The sequence below is a fragment of the Gigantopelta aegis genome, chromosome 6 (genome assembly GCF_016097555.1).
Source record: "Gigantopelta aegis isolate Gae_Host chromosome 6, Gae_host_genome, whole genome shotgun sequence".
Taxonomy (NCBI): domain Eukaryota; kingdom Metazoa; phylum Mollusca; class Gastropoda; order Neomphalida; family Peltospiridae; genus Gigantopelta; species Gigantopelta aegis.
Window position 1 is genome coordinate 87,133,848 of NC_054704.1, and position 25,924 is coordinate 87,159,771.

A 25,924-nucleotide genomic window follows, 5' to 3' on the forward strand; every position below is an offset into this window, starting at 1 on the left:
AAGATGCTAACAACTATGGGAAGGGGCCATTTATTAATTTACCTTTTAACAAGGGGGGGGGGGGGTAGCAAGGAACATTCTGGCCACCTTAGCGTTGTCTTGGGGGCAGAGGTGTCTCCTGTGTCCTATCTCCTCCAAGGTCTTTGCAGTATGCTGTGTACCACCATAATAACACTGATATTCTACACATGTTATTAATGGTTTATTGCAGTCTATGGTTATTTACAGGAGATAATGGCTCCCTGGTTTATGGGTTCTAATCAGATGATGATAACCCGGGATGATTAAGACATTATTTCAGCTCTCCATAGCACAGGTCAGTGACACTGCCCCCTTCCTTTTTCTTCTGCATTCAAGCTATAGTTGATCATGCTTTATATTTGGAGTTTGGTTGTGGTGATAAAAAACGCTGTCTGTCAAGTCTTCTTTGGAACCCCAAAGCTTGACAGCCAGTGTTGCTCTGTTTGGCCAGTGCTTTATCCTGGCTTCATACAGAGGGGGCAGAATTGCAGGATGTGTTCTGGGGACTGTGGTCCTATTTAACATGGACATTCATCAGTGTCTGCCAGTTTCAGGTGGTAGCCCTCTTCCAACATGCATTATTGAAAACTGCAACAGTTACAATCGATTATATTCCTGTCATATGTTACTGTGTTAACAATATATATATATATATATATATATATATATATATATATATATATATGATATTAAAACAGGATATTAAGAACTTCCCAGTTTCATTTGAAATTTGTCATAATCTAATAAACCTACACATAGACAGGACATGAACGAATGGTTGTTTTATGGAAATCCTCAATGTTTTATTAAATTAAACAACAACAGGTGCCAAAACATGTGGGAATACACAGTATTTAGTAATCCAATGCATGCTGGGGTTTTTTCAATAAACAATGGACATGCATTATGTGAATTTCCCCATATATAACATTACCTACTGTGTCGTCTAGTATATATACCAATTAAGGAGCACACAAATAGAATGACAAGAGACCTTCCCAAATAGAAAGACAAATATGCAAATTAAATGGAAGAGTTATTTTAAAATTTATTTGTCTATCTCAGTGTTGGTATAAAATTAATGTATAATTTATTAATGACATTCATTTTTAACAGTGAAAATGTTTAATTTTTTTAGCAGTGACAACATCCCAAATCTTGCCTGACTTTTGGACATGAAATAGTTTAATAAAAACCTGCATAAAAAAAAATACTATGGGCATTGGGATGCATTATAAGTTTTTTTTGTTTAATGACACCACTAGAGCACATTGATTAATTAGTCATCGGCTATTGGATATCATTGACATCGTTTCAGAGAGAAAACCCGCTACATGCAAGGGATCTTTAAATGCACTATCCCACAGACAGGAAAGCACATACCACAGCCTTTGATATACCAGTCATTGTGCATTGGTTGGAATGAGAAATAGCCTAATGGGTCCACCAACGTAGATTGATCCCAAACTGACCATGTGAGTGCTTTACCATTGGGCTACGTCCCACCCTCTGGAATGCATACAAATGCTGGCAAGTGTTTCCTAAAACTGTAAAATTTAATGCATTGTGTGTTTTGACTTTAAATAAAACCCCATTTGACAAATCATGTAGTGACATGGCAAGCACCGCTGAGCTGATAACACAATAAAGACATGCACAAATCAATCCCTGAAAATACACATCGGCAGTATTTGCTAATTAGAGCAGGAATACAATTTGCATAATTGATTTATTCCAATTGCCAAACATGCTAATTGCTTTGAAGTGCCTCCACAGACAACGATGACCCGAGCCCAGTATCAGTAAGGCACTCACAGAGATTCAGACATGTGGACCATGAGGGCACAATTGGTTATCTGCAGGGACTTTACAACCCCCAGCTGGAATCCCTTTTTAATTGAAACATGGCATGTCTTTCGCATTAACAGAAACATCAAATCATTCCAGTCGGTGAAGCACCATTGTACTGTCATCAAGAAAACACTTGAAGACTCTTCTCAACACACTGTGCCATCTTAAGAAGAAGAAACAGAACAGGCAAATTAGAAGTGACTACAACTGTGTTCAGTGGACATTGGTACTTCTGTCTTTGTTCTGTCAGACACATGTAGGCATATGGGAAAATTTCACAAGCTCAAAGCTATTTACTATATATATGTTCATGTGACATTGCATTTACATAATCTGACATGGTTTTGGAATATATGGCTATTTATTACATACCATTTGAGACTTCTCTAGTTGTTCTTACATACAAAATGTAAAGTCCTGTATTCAGAGCTGTCAAACACATGTCCCATTTAGTATTAAAACAAGTTATTATAGAAGTCCTTTAAGGCTGCTGTGATAAGGGTAGAATAGGTGAACTTATTTAAATTTAATGGACATCAATGAAAAATAATATGACAAAGTACTGTACATTACAAAGATGATGACAAAGAATCTGCCAGGTGGGTAGAAAAGGTGGTGGGGGAGAAAATGGAACAGTGGTAAGGAAAAACTCATTGTAAGATGACAAAATAGAAGTGGGAAGGCAAAAAAACCAGGAAGGGGTGAAGAGGCCTTAAAGGTGGCGAGGGAGGAAATTGAACAGTGGCAAGGAAAAAAAAACTAATTATAAAATGACACAATAGAAGTGGCAAGGACAAAAACTCATTATAAAATGACTAAAGATGTGTGAAGAAAAAAGACCCAATATAGATGATGCAACAGCAGTGGGAAGGGGAAACAATTCAGGATGACACTACATAGAGGTGTCTGGGATGGTACAAGACAAAACACAGCAGTCACAAAAGTATCTTTACGAAAGCACTGATGCAAAAAATAGTGTTGGCTGACAAAAACACCTTTATCCTATATACAGTCATGCAATTCTGCACAAATATAACACACATGGCATTTACGGCTCTTTGAATCTGGTGATGTGATGAATACTTACAATAATATTTCGGCACAGATATGCAAGGCATTGGGTATATTAAAAAGAAATGGCGACCAAACATATAATGCTTTGCAATTAATGGATTCAGGCCGAGTGAACTTATATGTAGACATGTTTGTTTCGATAGTGTGTTGAGTTTACGAACAGTCAAGTGACTACATAATTACTATACGGTCCATTTGAGCAGGACAATGGACACAGCACAATGAAGAGAGCAATTTTCACATATTTTGTAAGTCGAAGCCATGATTACGGTAATTACCTGTCACAAAACGCACGCCAAAAATGGGGATGTTGTAAGCCTCGGTCAATGCTGTATTACTTAGTTTACTTTGTGAATAACACAATATACCACACACAGTATGTGTATCTCACACTGCGATATGGGAGTCAGTATGGCTCAGTGGTTAGACCACACACCTATCTGGGGTATGGCTGGTCACAGGAGTGGTCACTGGTCATGGTCATTACTCAGTATTCATTAGTAGGTGGGAGGTGGTAATGTTTAACATCTACTGCTGCCACCAACATCACCTACTTATCATGGTCATTACTCAGTATTCATTAGTAGGTGGGAGGTGGTAATGTTTAACATCTACTGCTGCCACCAACATCACCTACTTATCATGGTCATTACTCAGTATTCATTAGTAGGTGGGAGGTGGTAATGTTTAACATCTACTGCTGCCACCAACATCACCTAGTTATCATGCTTACAATTATACACAGCTCACTGTCATCAGTATATATAGTTGAAATTTGCTAAATGTTCAACACCACCACTTGACCCCCCCCCCCACCATCCAACTACTATATCAAAGGCTGTGGGATGTGATGTCCTGTCTAGAAAGAACTTAAAGATGTAGATTTAAAGTGTACCAATTTATGAATATCAGGACATAATGTATTTGCATATTAATGTAATTTATACAGTGCCTTTTCCTCATTCAAATAGAACGTAAGTACAGGTATTTAAATCATTAAAATTATTTGTCAGCTGTGTGTTAGTTTTATGTATTAACAATAATAATGTATACATCTTCCCACCTTTACATAAACAAGTCCACAATATTATACTTAATTCTGCTAAAACAAACCTAAATTAACTCTACCATTAATGGTTCAATCACATTGTCCAGCTCTATTGTATGATTATTTTTGTAGCTACACTGCATCCAAAATTGATCCGCCCTAAGACCTAATATAATATTCCATGACAATAATCTTGTATAATAATAGAGCCGACCATTACTAGAATGAATCATACAACGTCACCAATGGACATTGTGTAGAAAATCTATACTTGTTGAGATGAGTATTATGCTGATGGAATATCATAACTTAGGACTCTGATGTAGCCAGCTGAAGAGAAATATCACAATATTATCTTACGACTATGATGTAGCAGGATGTGATGACTGTCAAACATTTCCTCAATCAAAGAACAGGAAACACATTTAAACCAAACTCATGCATAACAATACATGATAGAGGGTTAGGATGACCAGATTAAAGGAAATGTATTTAAGCTAAACAACAATTAATGGTGGAGAGTCAGAGTGACAAAAGACCAAATAAACAATGCACTGTTTCAACTCAAGTTTAGTCAACACCCATGGTAGTGACTTTGAACAATTCAGATATACAACTTTGTCCCACATCAAGTAGTTGATATACATATACTTACGTCCAAAAGAAACTTCACATGGCTTGAAATTGTATTATAGAAAACCAACAAACAGTACGGTGGGATATGTCATGAAGTATCATGAATTTCAACATCTAAATGTCACAATGCACTTTGTGATACATGCAGTTTCTAAAGGTGGTTTCTAAATTGATTCTTTTCAATTAGCAACAATATTTATCAAATTATTCAAATTTTATGTATGTAAAGTTTCCTTTGGTCATCAGTATATCTTTTGTATACTGGGGTATCATTAACAAACATTAATCCATCCATCCAGACATTAATTCAAGTTTTGTGTAAACATTTGGTGTCATTTCAAATAAAATTTGGAATTTTCCTTTTGTTTACCAAAGATGAAAAAAAAAATTCAACTTCTGTTGCCATCAATTAAAATCTTTTAGGGGCGATTCTGACACCCAAACTGGGAATTTTCTTCTTAAAAATTGGAATCAAACTTGAGACCAAAATGGGGAATGTACTTTGTTGAACATCACGTGTCTTGCCAAGAGACCTTCAGAAGCTAGCTAGGAGGTAAATACATACCTTCCATCATTATGTTAAGTAATACTTAAATTACCATCACAATGTAATTTAAAAATGTCAAAAGATGTGTAATAAAATGTATGTGCCATGGGCGATTTATAAAATAAAGTTTTATATTAGAGTGAGTTTATAAACATGGGTTTAATCTGATATTTAACCTTGTAGAAACTAGTTCATTCTAAGTGTTTTAGGAGGGTTTCTATTTCACAGCTTATTTCCTTTATATATTTTTTAATCGTCAAGTTTCAAACAGTTTGTTATAATGTATTGTTTTGCCGGCCACTTGAATCTGCGGATGAACAGTTTACGTTAATGAAAACAAAACTGCTGATGGGAAAGGAAGTGGGTTAAAACACTTCCTTGAAATATAAGTAATGGGGAAACAGGGTACAGTGTATACTTCTGATGAATTAATTCCTGTTTCATATGTTGTTACAACAACAATAACATCAAAGGGTTAATGTTTACTAGGACAACCGCTTTGTACTGCATGGCCTGTGAAACACCAATATTATAACCACTAGCCTAACATTGATCATTAAACCAAACAGCCAAATTTCTAACAATCAAAAGAGTGCATCTAGAATGGTCATTCTAGAACCAAGAGATGTAAATATGTGTCAAAACATGGATGGATATTGTTAGAATATTATTTTTAAGTAAGTAAAAATGTAGCATCTAGTGACATATACATTTTTCACTTCTCGTTAAATCTGAATAACAAAACCATTAACCATTAAGAGTGTATATCTGCACAATGCAGAGTCAAATGGGCATTTGATAAAATAGCAGTTGATTTCATGAATCCCTATCCAATGCTTGATCTATAGGATGACACCCACTCTCAATGAGATGCTTAACTGGACAAAACATCCTTCTTGCATCGCCAAGAAGGATGTATTGTGTAAAACAGTGGTTCTTAAAATATACTGTCAGTATAAAGAACTTAATTAATACTACATGTATCTAAGTACAAAAAAGGTGTGTTAGAGCTGGATTCATACAAAAATCATTATGCTAATTCTACGCAAGATGATGAAAAAAAGGATCAAGAACAATGGGTATAGAACTGAGCAGACAACTGTTTTCATAGTGCAAGACTCACCTGAAAAGAGATTGGATGGAGTCTCTGTCCAGAAAATCATGATCTTTCTCCACAACAGATATATCTATTGGAAACTGACCATCTGAAAGAAAACAAACATCTCTTTACTATTCACCAAGGTACATGTACATCTCCGCTGTAGTAAAACATACAAGTTCAAAACTTATTATATATTAGTCACAATAGGATAAATGTTGCAATAATAATATTAAAAAATATATTGACTATCAAGAGACAACAATTCAACCTCACGTTGATTCCAAGGGTAAACAATTCTGTTGATTTTGTGTGGCTGGGCAAGAAATAACTACTTAGTATTATTCAAAGACATTGTAAAACATTCATTTATTCATATATTTATTTATTTATTTATTTATTTATACTGTTTTTATACTGTATAAGTATTTTAATTAAATTTAAAAAAATCTACTGGAATATGGAATGTGTTGCAATTTTGTAAAAAACCCAATGCTTAATTATCTGTGTTTCTGCATGACACTTTATCTAAACCAAATCGATACTCGATTATTCAAAGTAACAATTAGTATGATTTATATCCCCAGATACAAGAACGGATGAGCTAAACTCTGTCACCAATACCTGAATTGATTACTTGGTAGGGATAAACCTCCTGGTGGCAATCCCTTGAACCATTAGCAAAACACTCCAACTTAGCAAGACACTTAAACATCTCTGGATACTACACCAAATATAGCACAACACTCGGCCATGCTACAGCATGAGAAACTAGAAATCCTTGTTGTTACAATGTACAAAATGTGCTGTTATAGTATACAAATATAAGTAGAACTGTCCTGTCGTACAATATACACAAGAAGATCATCACTAAACGATTGAACAGTTTCTCTGAAGTACTAAGCCGTTAGGTTTAATTGTGTATCGACACGTTCAGTTGACTTACGGAGTTGCAAGTCGTTGTCCAATCAATGTTGGTATTATTCATGCCAATGGGAAGTGAAACTTGTTTGTGTCCAGGGAACAGCTGGTCGACAGACAGGAGTCATTGACAAATGCCAAACATCGGGTCAATACCGTCACACCTGAACATCAGGTCAATACCATCACACCTGACACGCTTGATGAATGGGTGCAAGGGAATGACACGAGAAAGTATCAACATAAAAATATAGTTTTCGTTTTTTGTTTGTTTTAATTCTGCATTTTTTAAAAGCAAATGTGGTAAGTTACATATCTATAATGTCAGTATTTCCTTTTACATTTGAAGGTGGAACAAATCCTGCAACCTAGAGGCTAGGGAAGTGGAAGTACTATAGACTGGAGAGGATGTCCCATAGACAGGGAAGTAGATGTCCTATAGACTGGAGAGGATGTCCTATAGACAGGGAAGTAGATGTCCTATAGACTGGAGAGGAAGTCCTATATACTGGAAAGTGGATGTCCTATAGATTGGGATGTCCTATAGATTGGGATGTCCTATAGACTGGGAAGTAGATGTCCTATAGACTGGAGAGGATTTCCCATAAACAGGAGAGGATGTCCTATAGATTGGGAAGTGGATGTCCTATAGATTAAGAAGTGGATGTCCTATAGACTGGGAAGTGGATGTCCTATAGATTGGGAAGTGGATGTCCTATAGATTAAGAAGTGGATGTCCTATAGACTGGGAAGTGGATGTCCTATAGATTGGGAAGTGGATGTCCTATAGATTAAGAAGTGGATGTCCTATAGACTGGGAAGTGGATGTCCTATAGTGGATGTCCTATAGACTGGGAAGTGGATGTCCTATAGACTGTGGAAGTCCTCCAATAGACAATGTATCAATATATCCTCATGTGCATTCTCTTGTTCTAATCTATCAGGTCTATATACTGTATTAATCCACATATGTATTTCAGATACAAAATATATCTGTTTATGCATTTAAGTTCATGTTGACTGGTTTCATCAAGTGTTTAAATGATGGGCTTATTTCCATAACTGTCTGGCTCTACCTCTAACACATACATTTGTCGGGTCACTGGCTGCACACAGCAGGTTAATCCTTTAATTTACCAGACCTTCCATGTTTTATAGTGTTGTGATTTTTTTCCCACAGCCTCTTACGGTAAGCTGTGTTAGCAATACAGCCAATCCCCGATGTTTGTATACGTGTGGGATTTCACCGATACTATAATCTTGATCCCAGTTACTAACACGGTGTAACACTGATTACAGTGCAATAACTGTGCCGGTCGGGACCTGGTAATATGATTGATGGTGTTTTTAATAACAATACAAGTCAGTAAACCTGGCATTAGCAATAAGTGGATGTCGGAATCAATCAAACATCAATTAATATCTCAATATACATACACACCAATTATATACATGAGTGTGTATAGTCTTATTTGACTACCATATCTCAATACCATCAGTAAGTAAAGAATATTGACAATATAAAAATGGTTATTTCTTTATTTGCTTTAGTGAGCGAGAGGAAATTCACTGCTGCCAAATAGGTTACTCCTACCAAATATTAGCAAGGGATGTTTCATATGTACTTTCAACAGGATAGGACAGCACATACCACAATATTAGATGTACTTGTCATGGGGTATTTGGTTGGGATGAGGAAATACCTAATGTGTCCACTAACTGACTAATCTTATGATCCATCACACAAAGGCAAGCTCTGTATCACAACACTGCATCTCATCTACATGAATACCAAATGTGTCCACTGACTGACTAATCTTATGATCCATCACACAAAGGCAAGCTCTGTATCACAACACTGCATCTCATCTACATGAATACCTAATGTGTCCACTGACTGACTAATCTTATGATCCATCACACAAAGGCAAGCTCTGTATCACAACACTGCATCTCATCTACATGAATACTGACTAATCTTATGATCCATCACACAAAGGCAAGCTCTGTATCACAACACTGCATCTCATCTACATGAATACCAAATGTGTCCACATGACTAATCTTATGAATACACAAAGGCAAGTCTGTATCACAACACTGCATCTCATCTACATGAATACCTAATGTGTCCACTGATGACTAATCTTATGATCCATCACACAAAGGCAAGCTCTGTATCACAACACTGCATCTCATCTACATGAATACCTAATGTGTCCACTGACTGACTAATCTTATGATCCATCACACAAAGGCAAGCTCTGTATCACAACACTGCATCTCATCTACATGAATACCTAATGTGTCCACTGACTAATCTTATGATCCATCACACAAAGACAAGCTCTGTATCACAACACTGCATCTCATCTACACCAAATGTGTCCACACTGACTAATCTTATGATCTCTGTATCACAACACTGCATCTCATCTACATGAATACCTAATGTGTCCACTGACTGACTAATCTTATGATCCATCACACAAAGGCAAGCTCTGTATCACAACACTGCATCTCATCTACATGAATACCTAATGTGTCCACTGACTGACTAATCTTATGATCCATCACACAAAGGCAAGCTCTGTATCACAACACTGCATCTCATCTACATGAATACCTAATGTGTCCACTGACTGACTAATCTTATGATCCATCACACAAAGGCAAGCTCTGTATCACAACACTGCATCTCATCTACATGAATACCTAATGTGTCCACTGACTGACTACTTATGACTGACTCTGTATCACAACACTGCATCATTATGATCTATCACACACTGCAATCTACATACAAGCTCTGTATCACAACACTGCATCTCATCTACATGAATACCTAATGCAGCACTTCACCTCTCATCTAAATGGCGGCGGGACGTAGCTCAGTACCTAATGTGTATAGCACAACACTGCTCATCTACATGAATACCTAATGCAGCACTTCACCTATAAGGACGTACCAGTCGTGATGTGCAACTGATCTAGGATCAATTCCCGTCGGTGGGCCCATCGGGCTATTTCTCGTTCTAGCCAGTGCTTCATAACTGGTGTAACAAAGGCCATGGTGTGTACTATCTTGTCTGTGGAATAGTGCATATAAAAGATCCTTTGCTGCTAATCGAAAAGAGTAGAGTGGTGACAGAGGGTTTTCTCTCAATATCTGTGTGGTCTTTAACCATATGTCTGATGCCATATAACCATAAATAAAATGTGTTGAGTGTGTTAAATAAAATATTTCCTTCTTTCACTTATAAATATACACGTGCCAAGTAGCTATGTTCTGTGTTCCAAATTGAAAACCTATCCAATCCACAAGTTAAATGTACTAAATCTGAACTATTTAGCACATCATATCATTTGAAAGTAAAATTGGACCACATCACTGCCCTGTAACTCCCAACAACTGGCTTACCACCTCACCAAGTGAGATGATAGGGGGTCTTACTGAAATCCACAACAAAAATCCACCATTACTAAGGTTATCAAAGCAAAGATGTTGGTGATAGCAATTGAAAAGAGACCTCCTTGTGACAGCAGCTAGTTCCAGAGTTATCTCCTCTTTAATCAGACTGTTCCATCCATACCCAAAGTCTTTCTATAGAGTCATCTGCCTTCAGAGGACATTCTTAATGTAATTACTTGATAGTTAGTCCAGATAAGCTAAGATCATAAGCAGGACCTATCTGCAGGCAATCAGTCTATTTGTGAAGCATTACAATGATTCAGTCTAGTCCATTAAACAGCTTCAGTTTCACATTCTGAAAACCCTAGTCTCAGTGTGTGATAATAACTATTATATCAGACATCAAACACACTGTTTGAAATGTGCTGAGGTGTTATTATGCATTCCTTTCCTTGATGTAGCTCAGTCAGAAAAGTTCTTACCTAAGGTTATCTGGGTCATACTGCCTCAGTAGACCCATTGGGTTCCCCCATCCAGCTGAACAAGTGCCCTACAAACCAACCTAAGTAGACCCATTGGGTTCCCCCATCCAGCTGAACAAGTGTCCCACAAACCAACCTAAGTAGACCCATTGGGTCCCCCCATCCAGCTGAACAAGTGCCCCACAAACCAACCTAAGTAGACCCATTGGGTTCCCCCATCCAGCTGAACAAGTGTCCCACAAACCAACCTAAGTAGACCCATTGGGTCCCCCCATCCAGCTGAACAAGTGCCCCACAAACCAACCTAAGTAGACCCATTGGGTCCCCCCATCCAGCTGAACAAGTGCCCCACAAACCAACCTAAGTAGACCCATTGGGTCCCCCCATCCAGCTGAACAAGTGCCCCACAAACCAACCTAAGTTGACCCATTGGGTCCCCCCATCCAGCTGAACAAGTGCCCCACAAACCAACCTAAGTTGACCCATTGGGTCCCCCCATCCAGCTGAACAAGTGTCCCACAAACCAACCTAAGTAGACCCATTGGGTCCCCCCATCCAGCTGAACAAGTGTCCCACAAACCAACCTAAGTAGACCCTTGGGTCCCCCCATCCAGCTGAACAAGTGTCCCACAAACCAACCTAAGTAGACCCATTGGGTTCCCCCATCCAGCTAAACTAGTTCCCTACAAACCAACCTAAGTAGACCCATTGGGTTCCCCCTATCCAGCTGAACAAGTGCCCTACAAACCAACCTAAGTAGACCTATTGGGTTCCCCCATCCAGATAACTAGTTCCCTACAACCAACCCATTGGGTTCCCTCATCTAGCTAAACCAGTTCCCCAACCCACCCACCCCCAGAAGACCCATGCAGCGGAACCAATGCCCCAGAAACCCCTATACAGACCAAATGAATTCCCCCATCAATCCAAACAGAACCAGTGTCCCACAAACCAACCTAAACAAACCCATTGGGCCCCCCCACCCCCCCCCCCCCCCGCCCCAAACTAGATGAACCAGTGCCTAACAAATGGTATATCAAACACCATGTATATGCTGTTCTGTCTGTGGTATAACAAATGGTATATCAAACACCATGTATATGCTGTTCTGTCTGTGGTATAACAAATGGTATATCAAACACCATGTATATGCTGTTCTGTCTGTGGTATAACAAATGGTATATCAAACACCATGTATATGCTGTTCTGTCTGTGGTATAACAAATGGTATATCAAACACCATGTATATGCTGTTCTGTCTGTGGGAAAAAGTTAAAGTTTGTTTTCTTTTGTTTAGAGCACATTGATTTATTAATCATCGGCTATTGGATGTCAAACATTTGGTAATTTTGACATATAGTCTTAGAGGTGGAAACCCGCTACATTATTTCGTTAGTAGCAAGTGATCTTTTGTATGCACTATCCCACAGACAGGACAGCACATACCACGGCCTTTGATATACCAGTCGTGGTGCACTGGCCTGAATGATAAATAACCCAGTGGGCCCACCGACGGGGATCGATCCAAGACCGACTATGCATCAAGCAAGCGCTTTACCACTAGGGTAAGTCCTGCCCTGTCTGTGGGAAAGTGCATATAAAAGATAGCAGGTTTCTTCATAAGACTATGTTAGAAATATCTAATGTCTGACATCCAGTAGTCTATGATTAATTAATCAATGTGTTCTATGGTGGCCATTACATAAAACAAACGGTTTTATTCCCTGACCTGACCTTTAAAGTGAAGCCACACACAAGCACTGTGTGATGCTGTCACAGTGTTTGAAGGTACATGTAGACATGAAGTGTACACCTGTGGTAATAGCTGTTGTTAGTCTAGTGACTGGGTCAAGTGGAGGGACTGTGTGTGTGTGTGTGTAGCCGTGTTCACCTTTCACCCAGCTGTAAATCTCCTGGCAAACACACACCATCACAGTGGTCAAATCAGGTGGGTGTTGTCCAAGAAAATCCACTTTACCGTGCCAAGCCAGGGGTATAAAGCAAGTTGTTTAAGTCGGGATATTGAACCAGCAAGAGTCCACTTTGATCAGTCACATGAAACATGTCTGCACTTATAGCCCCAAGTTCACCAGCCAAGACATTTAACAATCGACTTAATGGCAGTTTTAATTTTTCATATCATCTTTATATGAATTTCTGAGTTCACCAACCAACAAAGTTAACAATCAACTTACTGGGAGTTTTAATCTTTATATCTTAATATGAATTTTCGAGTTCACCAGCCAAGACATTTAACAATTAACTTGCTGGCAGTTTTAATTTTTATATCTTGTTAATATGAATGCATGACTTGGCATGGTCTATTGCCGTGACTACATGTGCCTGCTCACTGTAAGGACATAAATATCTGTTTAAAGACAACTCAGGATATTTTAAACTATGGCTATTTGGAGTCTAACAACATATGGTTACTTCCAGGGTTTCTAGAATTTTTATAAAATCCATTAGCCATCGGATCAGTGATTTAATTTTTTTTACCAGGAACAATTAAAAATCCACTAGCCCTACTTTACTTTAAGTTAATACAATTTTACTAAATAATAGTAATAATCAGTTATGTCAGAGGGAGATATACAAATGTACTTTAAAAACACTAACATTGGTGGGGGGGGGGAGAGGGGGGTTGGGGTGGAGGCAGGATAAATCTAAGAGTACTGATAAAGAAATACATTGTCCCCATACCAGGCACAACCTTTCGAATCTCCTAACTTCAAAGGCCATAACTGTGTTAAAAATGGGTACATCACAAAATTTCAGCCCAATATCTATACATGTGGAACAGATGGACAGACACAAATAGAAAGATGGGAGATGAAACCTATAGTCCCCTCCTATTGGACCGATAGGGAGACTAATTATACTGGCCTCGATGGTGTCGTGGTTAAGCTATCAGACATAAGGCTGGTAGGTACTGGGTTCGCAGCCCAGTATCGGCTTCCACGCAGAGCGAGTTTTAATGACTCAATGGATAGGTGTAACATCACTACACCCTCTTTTCTCTCACTAACAACAAACGACTAACAACTAGACAGCCTAGGTAGCTGAGGTGTGTGCCCAAGACAGCATGCTTGAACCTTAATTGGATATATGCATTGAAAATAAGTTGAAATGAAATTATTAACCATTTCTGTTAATTTGGAGTATAAAAATATAACTACTAGTATATTACAGCATCCAATTTGTCTTGCTTATATTAGTTATAAACTCTTCCAAACAGGAAAATAATGAGCAACTTTATAAAGACAATGTGACAATGGCTACAAATTGAGGATTATAGTCTCTGTAAGTGTACATGTTTCCTCACCTTCATACATCTGTGCATACTGTGGAAACCCAGCTGCCCTCAGCCATTTGCAAGCTTCTATGGCTTCTATTTCTGAAAAACACCAAGAAAATAGAACAATTAAAATCTAAAAATCAAACAAATACATAAAATTACCTGCATTATACCTATATATCTAAATAAATATACATATATTACATTTATAACCACCAAAGCATACTAATTTCATAAACACACCAATTAAGCACTTCATATCAAGTGAAGAAAAGTGATGTCGAAGCTTTGTTTTGTTACATCACCGAAGCTGCTGCCTGTAATCGGGTGGCCCATAGCTTAGTCATGTTGGTCTTTGTCTCAGTAGTTTGGGTTTTGTGTTAAAAACAAAACGAGTTAGTCAGCTCTCGGCTTGTATAGGCTGACAATAGACGAGAGATCTTCTGCAGTGAACAAAGCCATCGCCACGCTGAGTACACAGATTTACACATACACTTCCTCATCAGTAGGCGAATAGCTGGTCACAGTGCAACGTCAAACAGCTCTTATTCAAACATTGTTCGCAGTGGTGAGAATTAATCCACAAATAATGGAACGAAAATCTACGGACTCAGCTGTTGAATATTTCTATGGGTTAACACATGGCTTTATGGTTTAGAATAAATTAACTGAAGAGTAAAATGGGATGGTGAAAGTTTGCTTTGTTTAACGACATCACTAGAGCACATTGATTAATTAATCATGGGCTATTGGATGTTAAACATTTGGTAATTATGACTCGTCATGAGAGGAAACCCGCTACATTTTTCCTAATGCAGCAATACCACAGCCTTTGTCCAGTTGTGGTGCACTGGTTGGAACAAGAAAAACCCAATCAGCGTAATGGATCCACCAAGGTGGTTCAATCCTGTGATGCAAGCACCTAAGCAAGCACTCAACAGAATAAGCTAAATCCCGCCAAAATGGGATGGATGAAAATGAATGGACAAATAGATGGATGGATGGATGGATGAAAATAAATGGATGGAAAGATGGACCGTAATTTGAATTTTTTTTATAGAACAAATTTGACAGGCCGGTCATTTGAAAAAATTTGACAGGACGGTCATTTGAATTTTTATTTTTTTATTTGAGCATCATGTGTTACTAAGAACACATACATATACGTGTGATAACAATTTATTCTTTGTTGTATTCTTTGTATAAGAATCTCATAAGATAAAAAATAATGGTATCACAGTCATTCTCTATAAAAAGCAACTTGAAAGATAAATGGTATCCAACGGCCACTCATGTAGTATTACTATATTTATCTCCAAATATTACCAGAACAATATACTTAAAGATAAATATTTTAAATGTTATATGCTTGAAATCCATGTGCATGAAAATTAAAATGTACAAACATAGAATATCATCTGTACTTATATTTAATATAAATATTGTACAATGAATAAATGTTACTGGAATAGAATAGAATAGAGTAACATAGGATAGAATAGATGCTTAACGACACCCCATCAAAAAATATACATCGGCTATTGGGAAATGTCACTGGAAGTCAACCTTTAAATAATACCTTGGAAATTAATATCCACATTTGTATACACTCCATAATATTTTCCTGCACTACTTGAATGATAAAAATCTAAACACACAAATATAAATGACTGCCTGGTGTAGAATATCACCAGCATAATAAGTAATCAGTTTGAACACAAACCGTGGTGACATGGTGGTGACATCGATTGAACTGACCAAGGGCAACTATCAGTGTTTGTAAACAGACAGAGATACCAAGCACTTGGACAGCACAGCCCCACCCTTGCCTTAATCCACCGACTCTAAAAGGCCGGCTTTATACCCAATAAAAAACCTTTTTACAGCAGCGCCTGGTGCTTGCCGACACCGAGGCTTGACATCCCAACAAAGTACCAAGGCTAGCTCACAGAGACTTATATACATGAGGTGACAACCCATTGCGGTTTGGTGTCGATACGTAGTGTGCACCATGGTACTGAGAAAATACCAAACACATGGAGACTTTTCAGACTGGTCGGGCATAAAAAAAAATTAAAACGGGCAAACATGCATGTTTAAACACAGTCAATGGTGAGGTGGGCTTCTTGTGGTTACTATATAATAAACCATACAGCTCATAATGCATAATTTTATTATATGGTTAACATTTAACAGAACTTGGTCAACTTACAACAGGCTAAGACATATGTTTCTTGTTTCAAAAGGTTAATCTTGTGTATATCTGTTTCCAAGAAATTACTATATACACTAATTATAATCTACAAATTCATCAAGACATTTGCCAGACAAGCAAGCATTTATATTCATGATCAGTCAGAATTCTGAATGATCAAATATCCTGACATCTTAGTAGGATTTTTGTTTTAAGTGTACATACCAGTATTATCAAAATCCAATGTCACATGCATGATGTCATCTAAACATTGTCTTGAGTTTTAATAAACACAAGAACACACAGAAATGATTATTTTAAGCATATCATACCAACTGATGTTCTTTCCTTTTCTTTGATCCATAATGGTTATTTTAAAGGGCAGTTTCCTTTTCTTTTCAGTAATTTCTTTTTTAAGTGAGTGTATTGAAACGGTCTTCTTTATCTTGTCACTTTAACTTTAAAGTCAATCTATTATACAACATTCCCAGAATAATATGTTGTCTGCCCAGTGACACTATTTATGGAAGATAACAGATTAAAATACCTCTTTGAGATTATTAATTATGCTGAGGGTAAAAGCTCAGTATAAATACAGGTACATACTTGACATACATGCACAATATTTGTGAAGAGTCAACAAAGAAATGCAAGCCAAACCCTTAAAATATATATACTATCATTTATATATAAACCAGGTGCATACTAGATAACAAAAAAAGAAAAGAAATCCAGTACATTTTGTTCAAGGGGCATACACTAAGCTAGATTGACAACATGAAATGCTTTAAATAAAGTGATTTAATTTATATTGAAGCAGCATGACTTTTAAAATACAATTGTCTCTTTGTTATGTTATCATTGTCTGAAATCACTAATTAATACAATTGTCTCTTTGTTATGTTATCATTATCTGAAATCACTAATTAATACAACCGTCTCTTTGTTATGTTATCATTATCTGAAATCACTAATTAATACAACTGTCTCTTTGTTATGTTATCATTGTCTGAAATCACTAATTAATACAACTGTCTCTTTGTTATGTTATCATTGTCTGAAATCACTAATTAATACAACTGTCTCTTTGTTATGTTATCATTATCTGAAATCACTAATTAATTCTTGATGCATTCATTTGTTCTAAACCGGCCTCGGTGGCGCAGTGGTTAAGCCATTGGACTATAGGCTGGTAGGTACAGGGTTCGCATCCTGGTACCGGCTCCAACCCAGAGGGAGTTCTTAAGGGCTCAGTGGGTAGGTGTAAGGCCACTACACCCTCTTCTCTCTCACTAACCACTAACCAACTAACAACTAACCCACTGTCCTGGACAGACAGCCCAGATAGCTGAGATGTGTGCCTAGGACAGCGTGCTTGAACCTTAATTGGATATAAGCACGAAAATAAGTTGAAATGAAATGAAATTTGTTCTAAAGAGGGTCAGGACATAGCCTAGTGGTAAAGTGCCCTCTCAAAGCGCAGTCGGTCTGGGATCGATCCCCACCAGTGGGACCACTGGGCTAGTTCTCGTTCTAGCCAGTGCACCACGACTGGTATATCAAAGGCCATGGTATGTACTACCCTGTCTGTGCATATAAAAGATCCCTTGCTGCTAATCATCTTGGACCGACGAGGAAAGATATATTTGGTATAGAAAATGTGATGGAATCATTTCAATTCCACCCTGAACTTATCTTGAAAGTTTTACGACATACCAATTTTTATTTAAAATTTTAACATACTTGCCTATGATATACTTATACTTTTGCAAAGCTCTTTACACTGTGTTTTTAAAACTTGATTTTATAAATTTTTGTATTGATGTTGATAATCAATTCATTTTTATATTTACCACTGTGTAACACCCAATAGCCGATATATTTTTGTGCTGGGGTGTCGTTAAACATTCATTCATTTGTTAAACATTCATTCATTCCAATTAATTCACCATCAACACATAAAGCCATACTTTTTCTTATGATGTTGGTGGAAAAGTAAAGTGCTACTATATTTTAACATGTTTTCCAGTAATGTCTCTTTAACACGTTTTCCAGTAATGTCTCTTTAACACGTTTTCCAGTAATGTCTCTTTAACACGTTTTCCAGTAATGTCTCTTTAACACGTTTTCCAGTAATGTCTCTTTAACACATTTTCCAGTAATGTCTGTTTAACACATTTTCCAGTAATGTCTCTTGAACATGTTTTCCAGTGATTACACAACAATTGATGCTCATATAAACATGGGGAAATATACATCAGTTGCATATAATTAAATTTCCGTTTCATTCATTATAAAAAACCCATCTGCAAACTTATGTGAGAACAGCTTTGCCAATTCACACAATTTGCAGATGGTTTTTGTTGTTCATACGCTGATGAACATAAAAGAAATAACAGACAATCCTTAAATAAAACTAAAACTAAAAAAAAACTAATTAAATCTTTAATCAATTTCACGCTTACCAATCCAAGTTCCTCTATAAACTGTATACATACATGTACATGCACCCTTATTATGACAGGCTGATTATTCTGAATGTGTACAATCTATAAACACATCAATCTATAAACATACATTGATCTAGGAACACGCTACATGTATATAGGACAAAGAAAAGTCATTGTGGACTTCCGAGCACGTCAACACCACAACAAATCAATATGGTAGAATTTTATCTCCAACTGAATAGCCGAGAGAGCAGTAATCGCAAATGAACGTGTAGTCTGGCACAATATACTGCTGTGTACAGCAAGGCTCACCTGGTCAGAGTCGGAACTATCACACCCACACCACAAACACCAATAACCGACTCTCTCTCTCATACTAATCTTAGAGAAGAAACCTGCTACATTTTTCCATTAGTAGTAAGATTATCTTTAATATGTACCATCCAATAGATAGGATAGCACATACCATGACCTCGATATACCAGTCAATGGGCCTACCGACCGGCATCAATCCTAGATCAACCGCACATTATGCGAGTACTTTACCACTGCCTAATTACAAAGACCACCCAATGGTTTATTAATACTGACATTCATGAAAAGGTGGCAATGTTATAATGTTATAATGTTGTAATTCTATTCAGGTAATAATGATGTTTGTCAAGCTATGTCTCCTTATTTCAGTCAAATCAATGAGCTACATGAAAATGCAAAAAATAATAACAATAAATTAAAATAAAAACAAACAAAAAACCAAAAACGACATAATTTTGCTAAAACCACCATCTTTGTAAAGCCATGTGTGGAAAAAGGATCACTTCATAAAGCTTATTTCGAAGTCAGTACAAAAGCATAAAACAAGATTTAGTAAAGTTGACAGCCTGCCATGCAGATCTCATATCAGAGTTAGTCGTCTGATCTGTCTTTTCTTTGATTCAGCTGCTGTCATTAAGCTGTCATTTGTAAAGTTGGTCGCCTTACAAAGAACATGACAGTGATTCATGGAAACAATCACCACCTGGCCATGATTTCCGTTTCACTCTTCTGTATTTGAACACAAATATTAGTCTGAATGATTTTCGCAGGAAGGTGCCAAAAAGTGGGGGTGGGGCACACTTTTATATTTACACACTTTTACACTATTATAAAGCAAATATAAAGCAAAATATCTGAAAAGTCGGGGGCATATGCCCCCTTTGCACCCCCACCCTGCTTCCTACACCAGTGTACAACTACATGTGTGTATATGAATATTGAAATTCAAATGTTTTTCAATATTTACATAAACTGCTTGATTAGTAGCACATTTTGAGATATATTCCAGTATGACCCTTATTTATTCTTCAATCAGCACTAACAGTAAGATTACACAAGTACTTAGGTAGATTAGTTTTCACTTTACTATTAATATTGTGAAATTTAAGAACATTTAAAATGACATTTGAGTTATGTCAAGGCACATATTTCAGTGTAAGTGGGTTATCCTGAAGTGCTAACAATCATTTCAAGGAAATACATACTCACAAACTTCCATGTACATAACAGAAAGTCCTAAACAGTTCATTAGTTTGCTAGTCATTATAACTGCTTAATGTTAAGAGTCCATCAACATATTTAGAATAATTATAATTCTAAAGCTCACCCAGACCATATCCAAATTAGCCAATTACTCATTTTTATACAAAGTGGATATAACATTTAGTATTTCAATTAATTTTATTTTTAAATACGACACTTGTTAGTAATTTAATCTTCGAAAATTTGCATAACTTAAAATTGGCTCAAACAAAATTCTTTCCAGTTTAAGCCCTGATAATTTATGAGTAGTACCAGGTATTCTGCACTTAAATCATTCTACAAGCAGTTAAATACATACAGTTGTTACAATGTGTAGAAACACCCCAGGATATTTTGTAAACCGCCAGCTGTTTTATGTCATATTTATACATGTTGTATGTAAAAGTATGCAAAACTACATGAAATAACAGCACAGGAGTGCACAGGATATAATATGTCAAATACACATTACATACAATTTATAAACATAGCAAATAGACAAATGAAAATGATAAACATTCAGTGGAATGAGAGAGGGCGGTGATACAAACTCATTTATAAATATGTATGATGGGTTTTTTGTCTTTTTTAGGGTGGGTGGGGGTTGAGGTGATGGAAGTAATTGGTGTTAAAACTTATAAAAATAAAATCATTGCTTCTGTTTTTGTTTTTTTAAAATATATTTAACAATATTGCTAATTTTAATTAATAATCTGTGTGTAAGTAACATACATATACATATATATGCAATCATAAATTATGTTTGCATTAAATAAACCAAAAATATATCAAATAAAACAATTTATCTGAGGTCATATTAATTTTTTTTTTTTACTTTTAAAGTAACAATTACCTCAGTACGTGTCACAATGTGTGATCACCGACTGATAGTGAGTGGGTAGGAAACACATTCTATCCATGAAAAATCACCAGACTCATGTATGTATAAAACAACTGTGCCAACAAGCAGAAACGTCAACCCCTCTGTCAAAGAGCATCAGATATATCCTGTTCAGCAGAAACCTGAATACCAAAAGAACCAATATCAGTTTCACAGAAATATTTAAGTCTATTCACACGGTACCCGATTGAATGCCAGCACCATGTGTATCAAATGACACCACGATGTATACACGTATTCCATGCACCTGTTTACTCAGAGATTCTACAGGAATCATCTGTGTACACATTCAGTCACTAACAAAACAGGGCCGCTTTTTGTCACTTAACTCAAGCATTTCACTAAATTCCACAAAACTTAAATCCAGCTTCCCCGACCACTAATCCCGTTGTAGATAGAATAATGTAAATCGGTTACGAATAAAGTGTAACCAGATACAAGAAACAATGACAGCACCGTGTCCGTAATCCAGAGATTGCAATTCGGGACACATCCCACCAACACATTAGCATCCTGGGTCAATTCTGATACATCTCTCTCATGTCCTACTAACACTACAGGTCAAGTGTCAGGCATTTGTATACATATGTTTTACTTACTAATTGTCTCAGTACCTATACAAAGTACAAAAATGTCATTCAGAAATCAAAATGTCCTTGAAGAAAAATCCAGGACAATTTGCATGGTTTTGAAAAGTAGTGAAGTTATTGTCAACTTTGTTTTGGTTTATCAATGAACTTTGTTTTGTTTAATGACACCACTAGAGCACAATGATTTGTTAATCATCAGCTATTGGATATCAAACATTTGGTAATTTTGAATTATAGTCTTCAAAGGAAACCCAAAACATTTTTCAATTAGCAGCAAGATATCTTTTATATACTTTCCCACTGACAGGGCAGCACATACCATGGCTTTCGATACACCAGTCGTGGAGCACTGAACAAGCACAGGAACAGGTATATGTATAACTAAAATCCAATATTGTAGGTGGGTTTTTTTTATCTTGGGGTCAACAATGGAGTGAACAAAATGTTTAAAAACAATTATTTTCAAGTTAGATATATATGAATGAAAACCATTCATCAAATGGGTTTTCAAAATGACATTGTACAAAGTACCTGTGGTAAAACTACTAGAACAGATTTATTTTTCAAGGTAAATAATGAAATAATAATTTAAAAAATCATATATCAACTGACAAGTGACTGGCAATTTAACCCCAAGCTTCCACCAGAAATTGAAACCATAATAATGTATAGGTGGGGCGAGGGGGGGAGGGGGGGGGAGAGACTTGCATGTTATAAAACTTGCTGAACTAGTAATAAACAAATCTTTGGACTGGTTTTCCAGTGTCTGCTTCATGATGAATGACAAATATTTGAAAATTAACAACAGTACTTTGAACGGGAGACTCTTAACACATACCTGGGCACGGGTCCAACAGATTACATCTCTCAACACATGGCGCATTAAACACCCTTTTTAACACCAGAAAAAAACACCAATTTATTTTAAAATAGAAAGGTAACGAGGTGACAGATCGGGTATGGTAATGTTTGCACCTTGGCCAGGTAAAAGTTGTTGTTACAGAGTTACTTTGCATTACAATCGACAGGTGCGTTAACAGTAAAAGAAGACACCAGTGGGGTCGCAATGCACGGTCATCTGTCAAGGATATGTGCCGCTATTCAAACACAAATACTTGGTGTCGTTTTTCTTCTTCTTGTTTTTTTCAGTGTGGCGAGTTGATGCTATCATTGTGATGCAGCATTAACACATTAGAAATACACAATACACAATCTATTAGGACTTATCCACACAAAGATTTATATTTTAACACATTAAAGATACTAATCTTTTATACCTACATGTATACACAATCTATTAGGACTTGACCCCACATAGATTTATATTTTAACACATTAGAAATACACATCTTTTTATACCTATACACAATCTACAAGGACTTGTCACCACTAAGATTTATAATTTAACACATTAGAAATACTCATCTTTTTATACTTATACACAATCTATGAGGACTTGCCCCATCACAGATTTATATTCAGAATGAATGAATGAATGAATGAATGACCAGCACAAAGGTTTCAAACAAAGGTAAAATACAAAAATTCAAAAATCATTAACTAGCCATTGTAAACAGCTGTCAATAGTTCCATCAATGAGAGATGACGCATACCACAATGAATGAAATGTTATGGTTATAGAAAGTGTTTTGTTTATATTATGCATACTGAGAACAATTTTAAGTTACTGTGATGTAATCTATCAAGCCTGGCTTTTGGGGTCATATCACACACTAAAAGTTGAGGCCAACAGTGTTTCTCATCAGAATTTCATGCAACTATTTGTTCCTGAGTATCAGCCGACCTCCTACCCCCACCCCCTAGTTCAGTAAAGTATTTCAAGACTTTAAAACTCAGCTTATACATAGACATGGTAATATATGGTATATACCACTAGTGCATTTTCAAAGCAATTATTTATTAGAGTAAAACCTGCTGTGTCACTTCTAGTAACCAGCCACATGCACCAAGAGGCCATCTTACCAATCTCCTAAATCGTCTAATATAAGTCGACCTGTAGTAACCAGCCACCTGTCCTAAGATGTCAAAATTTGATGCTGCTTTTAGCTGAATTTTATAACATATGCTTGACTGTAGGTAGCATTATTTAAAAACAAATAGTATCTCACTGATTCAAAGTCTAATGTGCCCTCAGTTTTAAATAAATAATTTCATATTGTCACATCTGCCATTCCGCTGGTGTGTTGGTAGACATATAACTTGTTGTGTTCTATCTGATCAGTCAGTCTGTGTAATTTGATTTAAACTAGTACATGTATCTGTGTAGCAGGTGTTACTGTGTTTCAAACATGTGCAAGGTGATGCTATAAAAAAAAAAATTATACAGAGCTATGGTATTTGTTGTTATATCCAAAATGAGCAACATCTGTTTTGATAATCTTTGATTTATTTCAAGGGTAAAGTGTATCTGTAGTGTACGTGTTCAATGGAAGGTATCATACAGCAGATTTTAACCCCATATGAGATTCAATATGGTGGTATACACCCATAATGACATCTGAATAGGTTTTTAAAAAACTCGAGCTTGCCTATTAATATTAGAGCTTCATAAATAAATTTGAAAGGAGACACCAGAGCTTTGACAAGGTGACAGACTGGTATCAATATGAGCAAACTTCATACAAACACGTTTCAATAAACTTTTATACAATGAATGAACACACACTGAATGTGGCGGAATTTTAATAAATGTTGTTTATTATTTTTTTTGCATTTTGTAAACAGAATGCCACAAGCTGAATACGGCAGGTTTTCTTTTATCCGTGTTAGTGAATAACTTGACGAATGCTGAAATATGTTTATGCAAGTCTTGTGAGGATTTGTCAGAGGTCAATGTTCAACACCGATATACAAACACTCACGTGTGATATATCACATTCTCAAGTTGATCTAGAAACAACATAAAGACAGCACAATAAAAAGTTTAAAATCATTGTCCTTGTACTCTGCACTCTGCACTGTATGTAATAAACGACAGTGCAGACAGTAACAGTAAAATTTGCTCATGTAACCATCTGTACTAAACAGCTACCTCTGTTAAGCAACCACCCCTATTGAGCAGACTATGAAATATCCAGCTCTATGAGGAAGCAATCCAACCAATCAGATGGGAGTCTTGATTTTAAAAACATCCACAGGTCTCTTATAGAACCACTTCTGTTTCAGTTACAAATAAGCACAGACGAGATTTATTGCAAGACATTTTAACTTTTTTCCTCACTGTCCCTGTAGTTTAGTCTTTGTATCAGTAATAGTAGTTTCTATAAACAGTAATAAAATTATAAAAATTAAAGTTTATTTTAATAACAAAAACAAGTAGAGCATACTGATTAATTAACCATCAGCTATTGATGTCAAACATTTGGTAATTCTGACTGTTCCTCACAACACCATCTTTAAAGCATGAGAATTATTGATGTCAAACATTTGGTAATTCTGACTGTTCCTCACAACACCGTCTTTAAAACATGAGAATTATTGATGTTATACATTTGGTAATTCTGAGTGTTCCTCACAACACTGTTATGTCTTTAAAGCATGAGAATTATTGATGTCAAACATTTGGTAATTCTGAGTGTTCCTCACAACACTGTTATGTCTTTAAAACATGAGAATTATTGATGTCGAACATTTGGTAATTCTGAGTGTTCCTCACAACACTGTTATGTCTTTAAAGCATGAGAATTATTGATGTCAAACATTTGGTAATTCTGAGTGTTCCTCACAAGACTGTTATGTCTTTAAAGCACGAGAATTATTCATCTATGACAACATTAAAGTAACAATGACAAACCTTTAGAAGTCCCGTCTACACTGTGTGCA

General features: G+C 36.4%; 1 protein-coding gene across 3 annotated transcripts in view; it reads right to left on the minus strand.

The window, feature by feature from the left end:
- Positions 1-25,924, minus strand: part of LOC121376384 (rho GTPase-activating protein 7-like) — a 152,342-nt gene that overhangs the window by 20,532 nt on the left and 105,886 nt on the right. For all 3 annotated transcript variants that reach the window (XM_041504233.1, XM_041504234.1, XM_041504235.1), the window contains 2 exons: positions 14,417-14,488; positions 6,301-6,382 (listed from right to left, as the gene is read on the minus strand). In XM_041504233.1, coding sequence (XP_041360167.1) covers positions 6,301-6,382; positions 14,417-14,488 — 154 coding nt within the window. The remainder of the gene's footprint in view (positions 1-6,300; positions 6,383-14,416; positions 14,489-25,924) is intronic.